Below are 15,726 nucleotides of genomic sequence, written 5' to 3'. Positions count from 1 at the left end.
CGAAGATACTTTGTGGTTTTTGAGACAAGACGACTTCACAGGCCCTGCTCTGTTCTTCAGTGGCTCCTCTCCACACTCACGCAAGCCATGCACAGCATTATGCACCTCCCCTCCTTTAGCTCCACCCCTATTTTCTTTCTCCCCTCTCTCCCCAAGCCATCCTTGGCATTCTGTACCTGTAGTTCTCATGCCATAATGGGTGTTTTAGGAACACGTAACTCGGAATAGCTGATCAGCAAGAGAAGCAGAGCAGGAAGCAACAGAATTCACTCCAACACACTCATGCCATCCTCTCCCCTGCAGTACTGTGCAGGCAGCAGAGCTCTTGTATTTGCACCACACTTTTACGGGAGGGTGGAAGTTGAAGTGAAGAGGGTCCAAACCAACCTCCGTTATAATGGCTTTCTGCTCCTTGACTCTCTTGGCTTCTTCTGAACATTGTTCAAGGCTGAAGACTTTGGAGAGTGGCAGTGGTTTTCCACTTCGGCACAGAATGGCTTGGCACGTCCCCACATTGGCCACCGTCAGAGAGAAGTTGCTGGCTGGATCAGCCACATCATGACGAATATAGCAAAGGACAGCAGAGGAACCCAGCTTCTGCCCAGCCATGCCCAGCTTCCTGTTGGAGGAGAAGGTGTAGGAAGGCTCCAGACTCCAGCGACAGGCATTCTGGAGGGCTGCCTCACCCCACCTAACACATGAAGTGATATACCTATGCAGGTCCCACCAGGACCAGCTTGCTCACTGTCCTACCTGTGGGAGACCAAGAAGGTGTTGGACATGAACATGGTGTCTGACTGCTGTACCTCCTCCAGGAGCACATCGGCCATGGTGCACTGCAGCAAGCGTGGCAGCTCCTCGTTCTTGTCACCATCAAACATGCCATACACAGCCTCCACCCCCTCTGCAAAGCTCCCCAGTGCCAGGGATGACACGCACAGCCTGTTAGAAAAGCACAGAGGCAAAGTTAATATGTCTCAAAAGATTACAAGGTCCCCAAAACCACAGCCATCGGGCACCTTGCCGTGAGTGCTGTTCTCCAAGGCAGCAAAGCCACTGTCCCTGCCTTCACTGCCCCATGAGATGCACAGCTGCAGTTTATTACTGGAACCCCCAAACCCTCCCTGACCACACTGAGGAGACGGCAATGGGCACAGCCAGCAAGAGAAAGCAGCAGCATCTCTGCTAGGGTGGGAAGCAAAGTCCAGGTGCCCCAGTATAAGTGTGAAAACTGAAGGAAAGGACAATGTGGAGGCTTGAGTTACCAAGACTTAGCAAGAGATCTGGGGAGACAGAGGGATGAATGAGCTCTTGAACAACACAGGTCTGCTTAGGTGCTTAGCAGTGCACTCCACGTAGCACCTTAAGATGACACAGCGTTGGCGTCCAGCAGACCACAATACTCACTTATTTCTTTGGCCTGCCATCTCAGCTACTCCATGACTCCAGAAGGTAGAAGCGACTGCTGAGTCTGCTGCGAGGGAGGGCTTAGGATCAATCTTCAGTGTGGTAATGTGACTACAGAGAGAGAAGAACAGAAGTCATTCACTCCTAGACCTTGCTGACCAGTTTGTGGCCAAAGAACCTTGTCCAGTCTAGAGTTTTAGACTGCAGCCTGTGGAAAGAACTGCACCAAGGAGAGGAGTTTAAGGTTTTGGCCTTCTGGAGATGTCTGGCTGCTTCTCCAGAGACGGCTGCAAGAACCTTATACCACCCAAGAAACTGTTGGCTTGCTATGAACCCAGACCTTTCCCTTCCTACAAGATGGAAATCTTCAGCTGCCTCAGGCAGGGAACTTTTTAACATTACGCAGTGCTGTGATACACACTTTACTATCCCACTCCCCCTCCTGGGAAGGGTTACCCTTCCCTGTGCATGTCACCACTGGGTTGGCATCTCCATGGCTCACCTGAAGATGTCCAGCGTCTTGTGTTCTAGCACCAGGTTTGTGTTTCCGCTCAGGTCCAACTCTTGCAAGGCACCTGGCAGTGCCTCAGGGATGAGGATTTCAGTTAAATCATTGCAGCTCAAGTCCACAAGCTGCAGTATCAAAAAAAGCAAAATGACAAAGAAAATATTCTCTGTTCTGTCATGTGATCAGTTACTCCAGTGCTCCTTCCAAACATCATATGACCCCACTACTGACTGCATCCCACAAACAGGTCACGAAAAGGGGCCTGACCTATCAGTAGAACGATTTATAAGCAGCAAATACTTATAACCTGCAATAGCCAGGACTCCAATACTGAAAGAACAGGTCAGACTAAAGATAACAGAAGGCCTATGTGTACAAACCTGCCTAGCTATACAAGGCTCCCTGCCGTCTCACGTGGTAAGCCAGACATGCACCAAGCCAGAGACGGACGGTAAAGACGAATGAGACACGAGCCATCTCTGATCAACTCAGAAAGGCGACGGATCTAGAATGCGTATTCTGTGCCCTCTTCTCAGGCTGATCAAGCAAAATGCCGGGATCTCCAGTAACTCTCCCAGCAGTTACTCTTCATTCTCCAACCCAAACTTTCCCCTGATACCTCATTACCTTCTCCATAGGAATACCTGAATACGGGGCAAGTGTAGGATCTCTGGAAAGACGCTGATTTCATTAGAGTGTGCAATGAGTGTATGAAGTAGCTTGCAGTTTGCCACTGTTGTGGGAATGGTTTTCAGTTTGTTGCCACTCAGATTCAGCTCTTCCAAGTGCTCCAGCTTACTAAGTTTGCTGAAAGGGAAACAAAAGAATACTACATCATATAGGCAAGAACTTGTCACTTTCTGAACCTGCAGGTAAGGCATCCATAGACACTACCCTTTATAAGCTACATTTTTAATTTATTGATAGGAGACCAAGAGTCCCAAGACATGCTCTAACAAAGAGCTCAGGGTCCCCAAGTCTGGCTTGTCTTTGTACAACAGACAGATCTCTTCACCCCTGACTTCTAAAGCACTAAAGCAGAAGATTGTAGTGTCTTAATTTTAAAACTGGCAAAAAAACCCCCTAAGCTGTGTCAGCGTACTTTGTAGGGACAAACAGGTTTACATGAAAGTAGTTGTTTAGCCTGACCAGTACCAGGAAGAATCACGGCAAAGCTTTCACAGATGCAATCAGTATCAAACTAATTGTGCTAACATAATTAATACAAAAAAACCCCTTAGATTTTTGTGCTAATGTAACAGAATGTGCCGTTTTTTATGAGACTGCAAATTAAGCTGACACAGAAGTCTACCAGTACAGCACTAGCTCTCTACTACATTCCAAAGAAAATATATTCGATACCCCAAAACTGGGCTGCAGAAGATACTGAAAAGTAATAATGAATTAAGAGTTCAGTGTAAGTCCTTCTAGTAGGGTTCTGTGGGGAGGCACTTTTGAGTCAATACATCAGCAATTAATAGGAAAAACTCACCAAATTATACCTAGTAAAATTTGCAGATAAAAAATATGGTGGAATCTCAGTTTCAACATACAATAATATGAACTATTTGGTACCACGAACTTACCTTAAGAGCAAGTTATTTAAATCAGCTAAGTAATGTTATGCACACAGGAATTCTACAAGTTACAATTAGACAAGAAACAATCCTCAGAGACATGGCTCTGGAAAAGGCTTGAGTCAGACGAACAGGTACCCCGAACAGAACAGCATATAAAGATGTCACCAGAAGGGGACTCAAGTAGATGTTTGCAGCCAGCACTATCTGCTTATGATTTCCAGTACAGCAGTGTACAAGTTCTGCTGTCTACATAGCCACAAAACCATTGAGTATTTGGAGAGCGTTCAGAGGAACCCTCCCTACACACCAAGAAACTAAAAAGGCTGAGTATATTTATCATTATGGATAGACAGCTGAAGTTTTCTTAAGGTACGCTTGGAAAAATCATAGAATCACAGAAGGGTTTGGGTTGGAAGGGACCTTCGAAGGTCGTCTAGTCCAATCCCCCTGCCTTGGGCAGGGACATCTTTCATTAGACCAGGTTGCTCAAAGCCTCGCCCAGCCTGGCCTTGAACAGGGCTGGGGCAGCCATAGCTTCTCTGGGCAACCTGTGCCAGGGTCTCACCATCCACAGAGTAAAACATTTCCTCCTTATGCCCAATCTAAATCTGCCCTCTTTCAGTTTATGACCATTGCCCCTCGTCCTGTCACTACAGGCCTTGGTAAAACGTCTTTCTGCACCTTTCTCATAAGCCCCCTCTAAGTACTGAAAGGCCACAGTAAGGCTTCCCTGCAGCCTTCTCTTCCCCAGGCTGAACAGCCCCAGCTCTCCCAGCCTTTCCTCCCAGCAGAGGGGTTCCAGCCCTCGGATCATTGCTGGGGCCTCCTCTGGCCCCGCTCCCACAGCTCCAGCTCTGTCCTGTGCTGAGGACTCCAGAGCTGGGCGCAGGACTCCCGGGGGGTCTCAGCAGAGCGGGGCAGAGGGGCACAATCCCCCCCCCCCCCCCCCCCATCCTGCTGCCCATGCTGCTGGCGTTGCAGCCCAGGGCACGGTTGGCTTTCTGGGCTGCAAGCACACATTGCCAGCTGATGTCCCACTTTTCACCCACCAGTATCCCGAAGTCCTCCTCAGGGCTGCTCTCAATCCATTCAGCTTCCAGGCTGTACTGATATTGGGAATCACCCTGACCCAGGTGCAGAAGCTTGCACTTGGCCTTGCTGAACTTCACGAGGTTTACACGGACTCATTCCTCAAGCCTGTCAAGGCCCTCTGGCTGACTTTCCTTCCTTCTATCCAGTCAACTGCACCACATAAAAATATCTCATACTACGTAGTTTTCATACTAGAAAGACAGCGTGATATACTAGTAAAAAGAAGCAGACAAATAATTCTCACTGAAAAATAAGATACAGACTTATGTAATTGATAGTAACTAGAGTAACTTAGTAGGAATGCAGGGGACTCTCCAGCCTCTATAGTTTCTGTGCTGAGCATAGATTTATCTGTATTTCATCTCCAAACCATAAGCCTTGTGCATGAATGAATGGACGAAATTATATGACCTGCACTGGGCAGGAGTTCAGACAAGTCTGACTGAGGCTTTCTGGCAAGACTGAAAAGTGAACAAAAGCAGCACAGCCAGCTGCACGCCAGCAGCACTGAAGCTGCGAAGAAATACTGCCCTGATCCCCCCCAGGCGATCACCACAACCAGGAGGACAGGAACCACCGCAGCCCACAGTACCCTGTGCCCGTCCCCCTTAACACGCCGTTCCTCAGTGCGTGTGTAGGAACCACAGGCTTTTGTCATCAGGCCGCAGGGAGAGCATCTTGCTCTGACACGGATTCACACACAATCGCAGTAAGGCAGGCAACATCCCCCCAGTGAGCACTGCCTCGCCCGCCAGCCGGACTGACTTACCTTGCGGGGAAGGTCTGTAGGTTGTTGTTTGCCAGATGCAGGATCCGTAGGCTGGGGTGTCCCGCCAAGACAGGGATGCATTGATCTGTGAGGTGATTATTGGTCAAGTAAAGCAGCTGCAGCACGCTCAGACTCTCCTCCCCTGTACACGCAGAGGGCAAGGACTCCAGGCTGTTTGCAGATGCATTCAGGTACCTGAGGCTAACCACAGCAAATGCAAAAATCAGACTTCACATCATCTAAACCCCTCCATTAACAGCAGGAAAAGGAGCTATACAAACACCAGCGTGCACAAAGCAACAGCATTAGATGGGAGGCCAGACAACACAGTGCGACATCCCTACTCATGTTACGATTTATGAGTCTGCTAATTACTTATTAGCTATATAGCACTGTGGATGCACACAGCATTTTACAGTAAACTGAGTACTGAAGAGCCTGTGGAGGGGGTGGGTAATACTGGTGGAAGTAGACTACATAAACTCTTTACTCAAGAGTCTTTAAAAGAAGGGTTTACTCATGTCTGAATAGACAATTATGAAGGGTTGTTCATTCGCAAGGGTCTCAACTCTGTTCTCCAATGACCTGATGTCCTTTCTGCTGTGATGTCTGAAAATCTGCACGGCTTCTCTCCTTTGCACCTGAATTTACACACCACTTTTAAAGACAAAGCTCTTCAGGCAGTAACATGATCTTAGAAACAGCTGCACCTGAAGCTAATTCTCTAGTTGGCTGCTAGGTTAGGCAAGCCTCTGTTTTCCTGTAATTAAACAATAACACGGACTGATTCAGCTTGATGGCTTCCCTTACGGCACCTGAATTACCTCCTCATAAAGTGCACGCCTTATGCAAGTGGCACCTTGCAAGGACAGCCATGCAGACGCCACAACCAGCAGCCTTAACGGCTCCAAAGGGTACTGCAGACAAAAGGTGCTCGCTACTGCCACTCACTTCAGAGCCTTGACAAAGAGCATCTCCGGGAGTTTGGTCAACAGGTTGTGCTGAAGGTCCAGCACCTCCAGTGGAATGTGTTCTAGAAGAGGTGGAAGGCTCTGCAGACGATTGTGCCCCACCATCAACTTCCGAAGGCTCAAGCTGCTGAGGATCCTAGAAAGACACAGGGTTTTCTGTATCAGCTTGGTTCACTCCACATCCACAGAGTGGGAAAACGTAGTATTTAACCCATTATAATCTGACTGTACAGCAGAGAAAAATTAAAATACACTGATTTGTAAAATGTAAACAATGACAAAGCCGAAAACCACACGTGGCAGGGTGCCTCAGTCACTCTGAATGCTTGGAAGTGTATCGACATTTCCCTCTCTGCTACTGCAGGTCAGTAACTTGCGATACCGGTCAGTCTGTGTGCACATGCCTAGCATGTCTCTCAGGCAGACAAAAAAGAAGTCACAAAGGATAGATTTAAATGCTTGTCTTCACTTGTAGGCAGAAAGAAGTGCTTCTCCTGTGCCAGCTTAAATTCAGAGCTTTAACAGGCTGCTTAGCGCTCCTCCATTACTTCTGAGGCTGTTGTCACATTCTCCAGAATTGCAATGCTCGCTGAAGGATAAGGCCTCTATCCTCATGAACCGCGGAGAATTGCTTGCAGGAATTTCAAGCAAGGATATCTGAACAAGGCTTAGAACCACCCTGCCCGTTTGGGTGAGGTGGTAATTTGGGACTATATTCTGAGAGCCCCGTACAGAACAGCTTTGAGACTCGAAACACTAAAGCTGCACTAGTGCACTGCTCCACGCAGGCCAATTCATTCAGTTTCTTTCTGTATGCTGTGGCTTCTCAAAGCTAATTATACTGGGGGGAAAAAAAGTCCATTCAAATGCAGATACACTAATTTCCTTATTCAAGCAGACTCATCCAGACCTGGCTTGGGCATCTCCACTCAACACTGTTGCGCATCACTTTGATACAGTTCCCTTTTCAGACAACTAAGTGTAAAAGACAACTTCACGGTGAACTACATCCCCTTATGCAGGGCTGTTTAAGCTTTAGTCTGCTGGGCTAACCCAATCAATGGCTGAAAGTCAACGCTGGCAAAGTTCAAGCTGTACACAAGACATACTTACAGTGTTGATGACAAACACATACTGGAAGAGATCCTCAGTGGATACAGTAAATTCCAGCACTTAGAAATCTTCAAAGATGCTTAAATCGCTTTTTAGAATATATATTTCCGTGTCTGAATTCTGCAGGTTCTTTTTGCATAACATACTTTAAATTTGGTCTTTTTCATCCTTTGGCATGGCTAAAATTTTTTTCTAAGTTCTCATTATGGCATCTTTGTTATGCCCTTTTGGTGCTTTTGATGTATATAGTCTTGTTTCCGACAACCATTAGAATGTCACTGTTAAGCTCACTTCCGACGCCCACTGCTTTAACTGCTTCACCCTGCTCCCTGCATTTCTTCACTGTAACCCACCCTTCCGTTCCATTCCAGTATAGCTTACCCTAGACACTGTGTCTTATTCATTACAGTTACACTCCCCGCAAACACTTGCTAGGCTAAGAACAGTTGTGCTTTGCTTCTTCCCATGATATCCCTGCTACCCCGGAGAAGTCATTATAAACATCTGCAAACTTCTATTAGTTCTTGGCTCCCCTTTACCACATATCTGCAGAAACTGAAAGGGAAACAGGGAGAAAGGAGCTGGCCGATATGTGTTGTGAAACCTACCTTTGAGATTAGCTATATTGTATCTCTGTGGTATCTCCCTATGAAAGATAACTGATGAAATCTCCGTGCGGCAATGCAAGGTTTACTAGGGCCTGACCTATGACGCGTGTTCACAGACACTATGGTAACACACACAAATCACAGCAGTGTGTTCCACTTCAGGTGCAAACTGCTGCAGTAGAAACCACACCCACAGGATGAAATTACCTGGCCCCTGTTATTGAAGAAGCTGATTTGGAAGTCAGTTCTTTAAAACATTTGAATACAGAGTATTTTTGATGCTGTACAGAGAAAGTAAATGGATTCTATCTCTGCACAACAAGGAATAAAGCAATGGAAATAGCACTGCTTCTCTCTCCCTAGCCACATCACCAGAGAAGAAAGTTCAGCTCTGTATAAGAAGGTGTGCTGACCTCGATGGAAGCTCCACAAGCAGGTTATAGCTCATATCCAAAACTTCCAGTTTCTTTGCTTCACAGGCCCAGTCTGGGACACACTGCAGTTGATTGCTGAGAAAAGCAAGGGGGAAAAGCTAGACACCAGCACTCCGTACCCTGTTTGAATGCTGTATGACATTAGTGACAGCAAAACCAAAAATCACAGGCAGAAAACAAACACCAGTACCCGAGCTAGTCACGTGGAACTGATCTGTGTCATGCTGTGTAACTGAGCTGGTGCAGCACAAGTGGTAGAAAGTACTGCTGCAAGGCTCTGATCATCAGGCTTTTTGTTTACAACACTGACATCAGCACAACAGGCTGCTCTACGCTATCCTGCTATTGAGCTTCAACCCAGAACTGCAGCAAAAGGTGATCAAGGCATCCTGTCTTACAGGCCTCACAACACTGCTCCGAGGGCAGACGCAGACAATGAAGCCAACACCAGAGATCACTGGCAGCTACTCTAAATGTTTGCTGTGTAGATTCCCACCATTCAGCCCAGTAAGCCGCCACAAGTTCAGTGGTCCCTGCTTGGCTTTTTTTGCTGATTTCAGCCTACAGCTGAAGGACAGCCCGTCACCTAGACAGGTCATACTGGTTCAGAGGGGCTTCTGGTCTGGGACACTTTCATCATTCCTTAGTCCTGGGCTTTCCAGTTCTATTGTGAAGATGGAGTGCCTTCCCTTAATTGTTCTCAACTCTTTCAAACGCTTAAAAGCTCCAGAAAATTTCCACAGAAAAGAGCAAAGGTGTCCAGATACTTGCTTTATATTCTGTGGTGTATAGTCACTTACTGAGAGAGTTCTAGACATGTCAGTTGACCAGGAACCGGATAAATATTGATAGCTGTCAGACCTGATGAAGTAAAGCAAATAATTATGACTGCAGAGCTTCAAAGAGGAAACAGCACAGAGAAGCAGACAGACTAGCTAGCAAGTGAGACTCACAGTCTTACTTTATGGATACTCAAGGTCTCTACTCATCTTTCCCAAGACAGAGTTCACACTTCATACGTCTGCCATATGGCACCACAGCTTCTCACTACCCCATTTCTCCATCTGCCACGTGGGGCAGCAGAACAAGGGAGAACCGTACTTTTATTTGTGGATTCCCAAACAGATCTCAATGGAAGATGGATTCCTTGGACAGTGACTCAACATCACAACCTCCCCCTGTTACACAGTCTTTGCACGTACGTGCGCATGTGATCCCTAGGAGCTGACCTCAGAAGACCCATCACACACGGTCTCACTACTGTAGCATCAGTGCAACTATTTTTTGTGTGCAGGAGTGGGCAAAGGGCTGTCTTCCTTTGTTCCCAGGGCTTGAAGGAGGAAGGCAGGTGAAAAAGACAAAGAGACGTACAGTTGCTGCTGGCATAGAGGGCCCGAAGGGAGAAGCCACTCAGCGTCAACTCTTTCAGCTTATTCCGCTCACAGTGCAGCTGCTCCAGGCTGCCCAAGGAGCTCAGATCCAGATCTGTCATCTGATTGTCTCGTAAATCCATGTGAGTCACAGATTTGTTCACCTCCAAAGTGTCAGCTGCTGCTCTCTTCAGGTTGTTTAGCCTAAATACTCAGAGATAAGAGAAAGTCAGAAAATACTGGGTGTCAGTAAGAAGAGAGAAGAAAGGAGAGGCAGAGCTCTGGTGAAGGCTAACACCAAAGCTGAGCAGAGTGAAATGAGTGAGGAGCAATGGTGGATTTCAGGCAGCAAATACCAAGAGAAACATTTCCCTTGTCTGCACTGCTATGTGAAACCATTTTCCTCATTCGCCAGTGTTTAAAAGATTCTGAAGACCAGTCTAGAAGTTAGAAGCCAGGCCAAGGGACAGCTACTTTGTGCTGACACGGGAAGCTAATGCAGAGACCAGATACTAGACTGCCTGGCCACGGACAAAAAGTTCTTTGTCCCTTGCTGAGAGCTCTGCAGTTGACAGTCTGGAGAATCAGATCACATCTCTAGGGCAGGGGGGAAGGCAGGCAAAAAAGGGTAGAAGAGACCAAAGAGCTACTGAAGCTCATGGTAACAGCATATCAAAAGATGGAACTAGAGGGCTGAGTCACATTCAGTGGCTTCAGGCATTGCTTGGTTAACCTTGCTTCTCTAAGTGAATTCTGCATGCCCTCAGAAACACAGCTCCCTAAAAGCTAAAGAATAAGAGAAAAAAATTACACCCAGTTTATTGCAGAATGTACTAGATGTTACACAGCTCCTCTGCTGTAAATGGAAAGTAGCAATCTGGTTTGTATACATATGCAAGCTTTGCCCTCTTACCTCAGGTCCACACTTTTGATGTGACTCATACGGTTCAGCACTGCAAGGTCCAGGCTCTCCAGCAAGTTCCCTGCCAGGGATAGTTTGTCCAAGATGACAAGTTTCTCACAAATTGCTGGCAGTTCACAGAAGTTATTGAAGGAAAGCCCAAGACAGCTGAGCTGTTGCAGACTTCCCAGTTCTTCTGGTAAGGACGTGAGGAAATTCCCATCAAGCCAGAAAGTCTGGAGACTGCAGATGTTAAAAGGAGAAAGAAAATAATTCAGCAAAGAGTAGTGAGCATCACATTTAGCATTTTCAGGGAATTTCCTCGTATAGCTAGCTGGTCTCAGTGTGGGTATTTTTTTAACATACCTAACAGCTAATTTTATTCTTATACACATAAAGTTACTGGAGTACTTTTGTTATGAGTGTAATAGGCTTGGAACTGCATATATGCAATACCAAATAGTTCCTAAATTATTTTGGAGGTAAACTTCCAGTTGTGCCAAAGACTGTAAGTTAACATAAGCAAAATACAAATCAGTACTTATGTTGTAAATGAAACATATTTACTTAATCACTTGGTTTTCTACAACTTCAGAGCTCCTCACTTAGCATGCTGCACAATCTTTATAAAGACCTATGACAAACTAGAACCAGAAACGACAGCAGTGACAGCACAGACCTGTCTCATAAGAAACAATAAAAATCAACTGCACCTTCATCATCCAGTTGCTGCAATCTCGTATCACTCTCATGGCACTTACACCTGTGGCACTTACGGCACACTTTAATCACAATTCCTATCACACGAATGCACTGATAACAGACTTTTACATTCCAGTTGTCCTTTCAGACACTCAGAAAAAGAACAGGGTACCTTTCTGTTGCAAAATGAATTGCTTTAAAGTTTGCATAGCTTTTGAGACTCAAACCCCCAAAATGCAATTCCCTCATTAGGATTATCTTGCAACAAAGAACTTTCTGAACCGTGTTTAGCAGTAGTTGAAAGGCAATCTGGGGCCGTAAAAGTTCTTACGAATAAGGGCTCAAGAGGGCATAAAGATGACTGGACCCATAGCTAAGCTGTAAAACTCTGAAAACTGTAAGCCTGCTTACAGCTTTTTCCTCACAGTTTACAGACAGCTACTTGCTTACATCCAATGTAGCTGCAGATACTCCTTTTTTTAAAGATATAAGCTGGAGGAAGAGCAGGCCACAATGAACCAACAACTCAATATCAATGTTTATCTAAACAAATGGAACAATAGTCTTGCAATTAAATTTACCTAAGCTCAAGCTTTTATGCATTCTGGGTAGCTACTGGTGAAAATGGAGAAGGTTTTTACTCCAGCAAACACTTTAAGGCAAATTTTTCAGAGGGGATCGCCCAATTACTTCCTTGTTAAAATCCTCTCACACAAAAAGCAACCAATTCTGTAGAAAGCTATCAAAATATACTAGTCCTGACAAAAATCACTTGACCTCTGTGAGAAGTTTACACAGAAAAGTTTTACACAACAAATTAAAATTTAATAGAAACTGCATCAGTATTGCAAACATTAAATGCAAATTATAAACAGAAATTCAGAAAGTCACACACCTCTGCAGCTGCAGAAAAATGCGCATTAACTTATTTGAGAAGCAACCCAACTGTCTTCAGACAATGCTTCATCTGCATCATGTTTCCTCATCTTTTCTACATCAGCAGCCGTAATGTTTTAATAGTAGTGATTAAGCAATTGCACCTGCAACTGTCTTTGGTCCTGTAAGGTACCCTTATACTTTAAACTTGCATACAGTTAAGAAATCTGAAATCCCTTTTGACATTTATGAATACTGCAGCAATATAGCCAGCATGCTCTCACTTGTACAAATCAGGCCCGCAGGCCAGGCCTCAGAATTTGAGGGGCATGTGTATTTTTCCCTAGTTCTACACAGCCCAGCTGATCTCCACAGATGTTTCGCTGCATTAGAATTATAGAATCATAGAAAGTTTGGGGTTGGAAGGGACCCCTAGAGGTCACCTAGTCCAACCCCCCCGCAGCGAGCAGGGACACCACTAACTAGATCAGGTTGCTCAGAGCCCTGTCCAACCTGGTCTTGAATGTTTCCAGGGATGGGGCCTCCACTACCTCTCTGGGCAACCTGTTCCAGTGTTTCACCACCCTCATTGTAAAGAATTTCTTCCTTATATCCAGCCTAAACCCACCCTGTTTTAGTTTAAAACCATTACCCCTCATCCTGTCACTGCTGTGCCACTAATCTGTGGCTTCCGGAAATGTCCTTGACAGCACGATCTTTAGAAACTCTGAACTGTTTTTATGTACACATAACAATATTTATGTTTAATCAATAAGGCACCACCATAATAGTAGTTTAAAGAAAATTAGAAGAAAATGTAGGAAGGAAATAACAAGAAAGCAGGCAAGGGAATGCGAGATGGCAGCAGATGCAAAGAGAACAAGATGTGTTCAAATTTATATAGAAATTGGACATAAACCTGCAAGAAATCATACCAGTCACCCCAAAGTAAAAACAAAAAAAAACCCTCAAAACCAAACCACGCAAAACTCACACCCCACAGAGAAGATGAAAAGCTTCACGACTAGACTTCAAGTGAGAGTATATTCATATGCTTAGAGCCCTCACATTTACTCTAGTTCAGCAAGGTAGCGGCTGTGATTCAAAGCGTCATACCTGACTGTTGTCTCCCTAGGCCACTCCAAAATAGGCAAAATCCATTAATAATCTTCTCTACTAGAAAACTGATATGTACTAGTATATTTTACACAGCTAGTGGAATAGGCAGGAAGTCACAAATGATGAATGATAGCTTGCTATATACCAGTGACTTAAAATGGCAACTGTATAAACATACTGGGATATCTTCATTTTCAAGGAAAAACAAATCTTATTGGACAGCTTGGTTCCTGACCTTCTGCTGGAGTCATAGAATCATTGGTTGGAAAAGACTTCTAAGATCATCAAGTCCAACTGTCAACCCAACACTACCATGCCTACTAAAGCCAAATCCACCATTCAGTCTTCATGGGCAGAACAGGCTGTGCCAGCACTAGTACTTTGCTAAGTAGTACCTTCACGTCATCTGTGCTCAGCCAAAGCACCAAGGATGTCTATGACCACAGATAAAAAGCATATACTCACTTCAACAGTTTCCCAATCTGGCTTGGCAAGTGATGAAGTCCATTACAGGAAACATTAAGCTCTGTCAGAGTAGAGATCTCGCACAGTGATACAGGAAACTCTCCCAGTCTGTTATGAGACAGGTTCAGGCTCTTCAACTGAGAAAACCTGTTGGCAAGAATACTAGTTAATTCACAAACCTCCATGGTCTCAAAGCAAAAAATATACAAAACCAGTCACAAAGAGTTCTGAAGTCTTTGTATGCTGGCAATACAGTCGGCTAACTCATTATGGGAGTTTCTGCACAAATTGTCACTCATATTTTGTATCTTTGTGGCAATGCTGAAAATGATCAAATACCATGGTTTTATTGCAGTAACTGATAACAACTTTCTACCCTGATTCCTGACAGGCTTCCTCCTAGTGACTGTTACTAAGATTAAGGAGACTAAAAATACTCAGTTCAAAAAATTTACCTTCAAAGAATTATCTAGAGTAACAGTCTACAATTATGCAGCTTGGGAAAACAGGAGCTGAAAACATTAATGGGAACTACTCCAAGAATAAAACAGAAGAGGGGAACACCCTTTTCAAGCGAGGCACAACAGAAGGCCTCGTGGAGCTGTCAAGGGAAACCCAGGAAAGCAATGACTTCACACTCAGAAGCCCAGAGACCTGCACCCAGAGGTCCCTGGAAGAGATTCCACCTCTGAAGTGCCACTTGCCTGGCAGACCGTACCATAGGTACGGCCACACAAGTACTGACACAGCCCTCCCAGTCCCTGTGGTCCCACCTGGGCGTAACAGATGGTTGGTTGCCTGTTCCAGCTCCTTCTATCACTGTGCTAGGTCCAAACAGAGAGAAGAAACTAAGCATGGGCTGGGGTAATGTGCAAGAGGTCCTTCTCAAAGGGTTCCTACGTCTTCCTACAGGAAACAAAAGTATTTCTCCCTAGGTAATAACCTCCCCATCCCAAACTGGAACCATCACAAATTAATTCAGTGGGCAAATTAATATCATACTTTCATGAGACAACAGTGAATCTAATGTACTGTACCAGAGAAGTACTTCTTGGAAACATATAGTTCATTCATCTGCTCCACCTACCATAATTTTTTGTTCGGTAATGGTGAGTAGCTCTTATTCTGAAGCAAATGTTTTAATATATGTAACAAAACCAAGGTTAATTAGCTTAAGGGAGAATATTACTGCTAGCTTGAGATGTCTTGAAGTATAAGACTGAAAGGTTTAGAAATTTGTTCTTCTTGATAGCGACTCCTTCTTCATATTCAGAACACTTGGAATGATCTGTGTAGGAACTACGCATTCTATTCCTCCATTTTGCTTTAAGATCTTTGGGGGGGTAGGGGGGTGGGTGTTGTTTTTTTATAAGAGGAAGCATATCCGAAACTTGGACAGGGGTTGTTTGCTTTGAGAAAGCACCATGTCATATAAATAAGGGCACAGGCATTTTATGTTTGCTGCAGCCACAAGCAGACTGTCTTGTAACGCAACTGAAAGCTGAAGGGAAAGATGCTGTATTGGTAACAGCCTTCCTAAAGGGAACATACTCTATGATGCAAAGATCTAACAATGATACAAAAATCAGAAACTTGAACACAGAACTCCATAACAATAATGGAAAAGAAGAAAACAATGAGGATAAACCTACAGATCTGAACTTTCTCACTAACTGGTTCAACTTTCAGAGATTTAGGACAGATCACAGTTCCCAGGTTTTGGAATCAAAAAACTCTTTAATGAAACGGCTTTCTCTGGAGTTCTACAATGGCTTTTTCTATGGCACCTGCCCTTAACACCAAGCAGCTCC

The 15,726-nt window shown here is 44.9% G+C and overlaps 1 protein-coding gene across 1 annotated transcript in view; it reads right to left on the bottom strand.

Annotated features, from left to right (window-relative positions):
* Nucleotides 1-15,726, bottom strand: part of PHLPP2 (PH domain and leucine rich repeat protein phosphatase 2) — a 40,254-nt gene that overhangs the window by 6,734 nt on the left and 17,794 nt on the right. Inside the window, exons 7-18 of the mRNA XM_075434253.1 lie at nt 13,916-14,062; nt 10,766-10,996; nt 9,854-10,056; nt 9,283-9,343; nt 8,462-8,557; nt 6,308-6,463; nt 5,357-5,557; nt 2,560-2,722; nt 1,910-2,040; nt 1,408-1,518; nt 754-942; nt 388-619 (exon numbers count right to left, since the gene is read on the bottom strand). Coding sequence (XP_075290368.1) covers nt 388-619; nt 754-942; nt 1,408-1,518; nt 1,910-2,040; nt 2,560-2,722; nt 5,357-5,557; nt 6,308-6,463; nt 8,462-8,557; nt 9,283-9,343; nt 9,854-10,056; nt 10,766-10,996; nt 13,916-14,062 — 1,921 coding nt within the window. The remainder of the gene's footprint in view (nt 1-387; nt 620-753; nt 943-1,407; nt 1,519-1,909; nt 2,041-2,559; nt 2,723-5,356; nt 5,558-6,307; nt 6,464-8,461; nt 8,558-9,282; nt 9,344-9,853; nt 10,057-10,765; nt 10,997-13,915; nt 14,063-15,726) is intronic.

Source organism: Opisthocomus hoazin, chromosome 12 (assembly GCF_030867145.1).
Source record: "Opisthocomus hoazin isolate bOpiHoa1 chromosome 12, bOpiHoa1.hap1, whole genome shotgun sequence".
In the NCBI taxonomy this organism is placed as follows: domain Eukaryota; kingdom Metazoa; phylum Chordata; class Aves; order Opisthocomiformes; family Opisthocomidae; genus Opisthocomus; species Opisthocomus hoazin.
The sequence above is the reverse complement of the archived record's forward strand: the minus strand, read 5'-3'. Positions and strand labels throughout refer to the sequence as shown.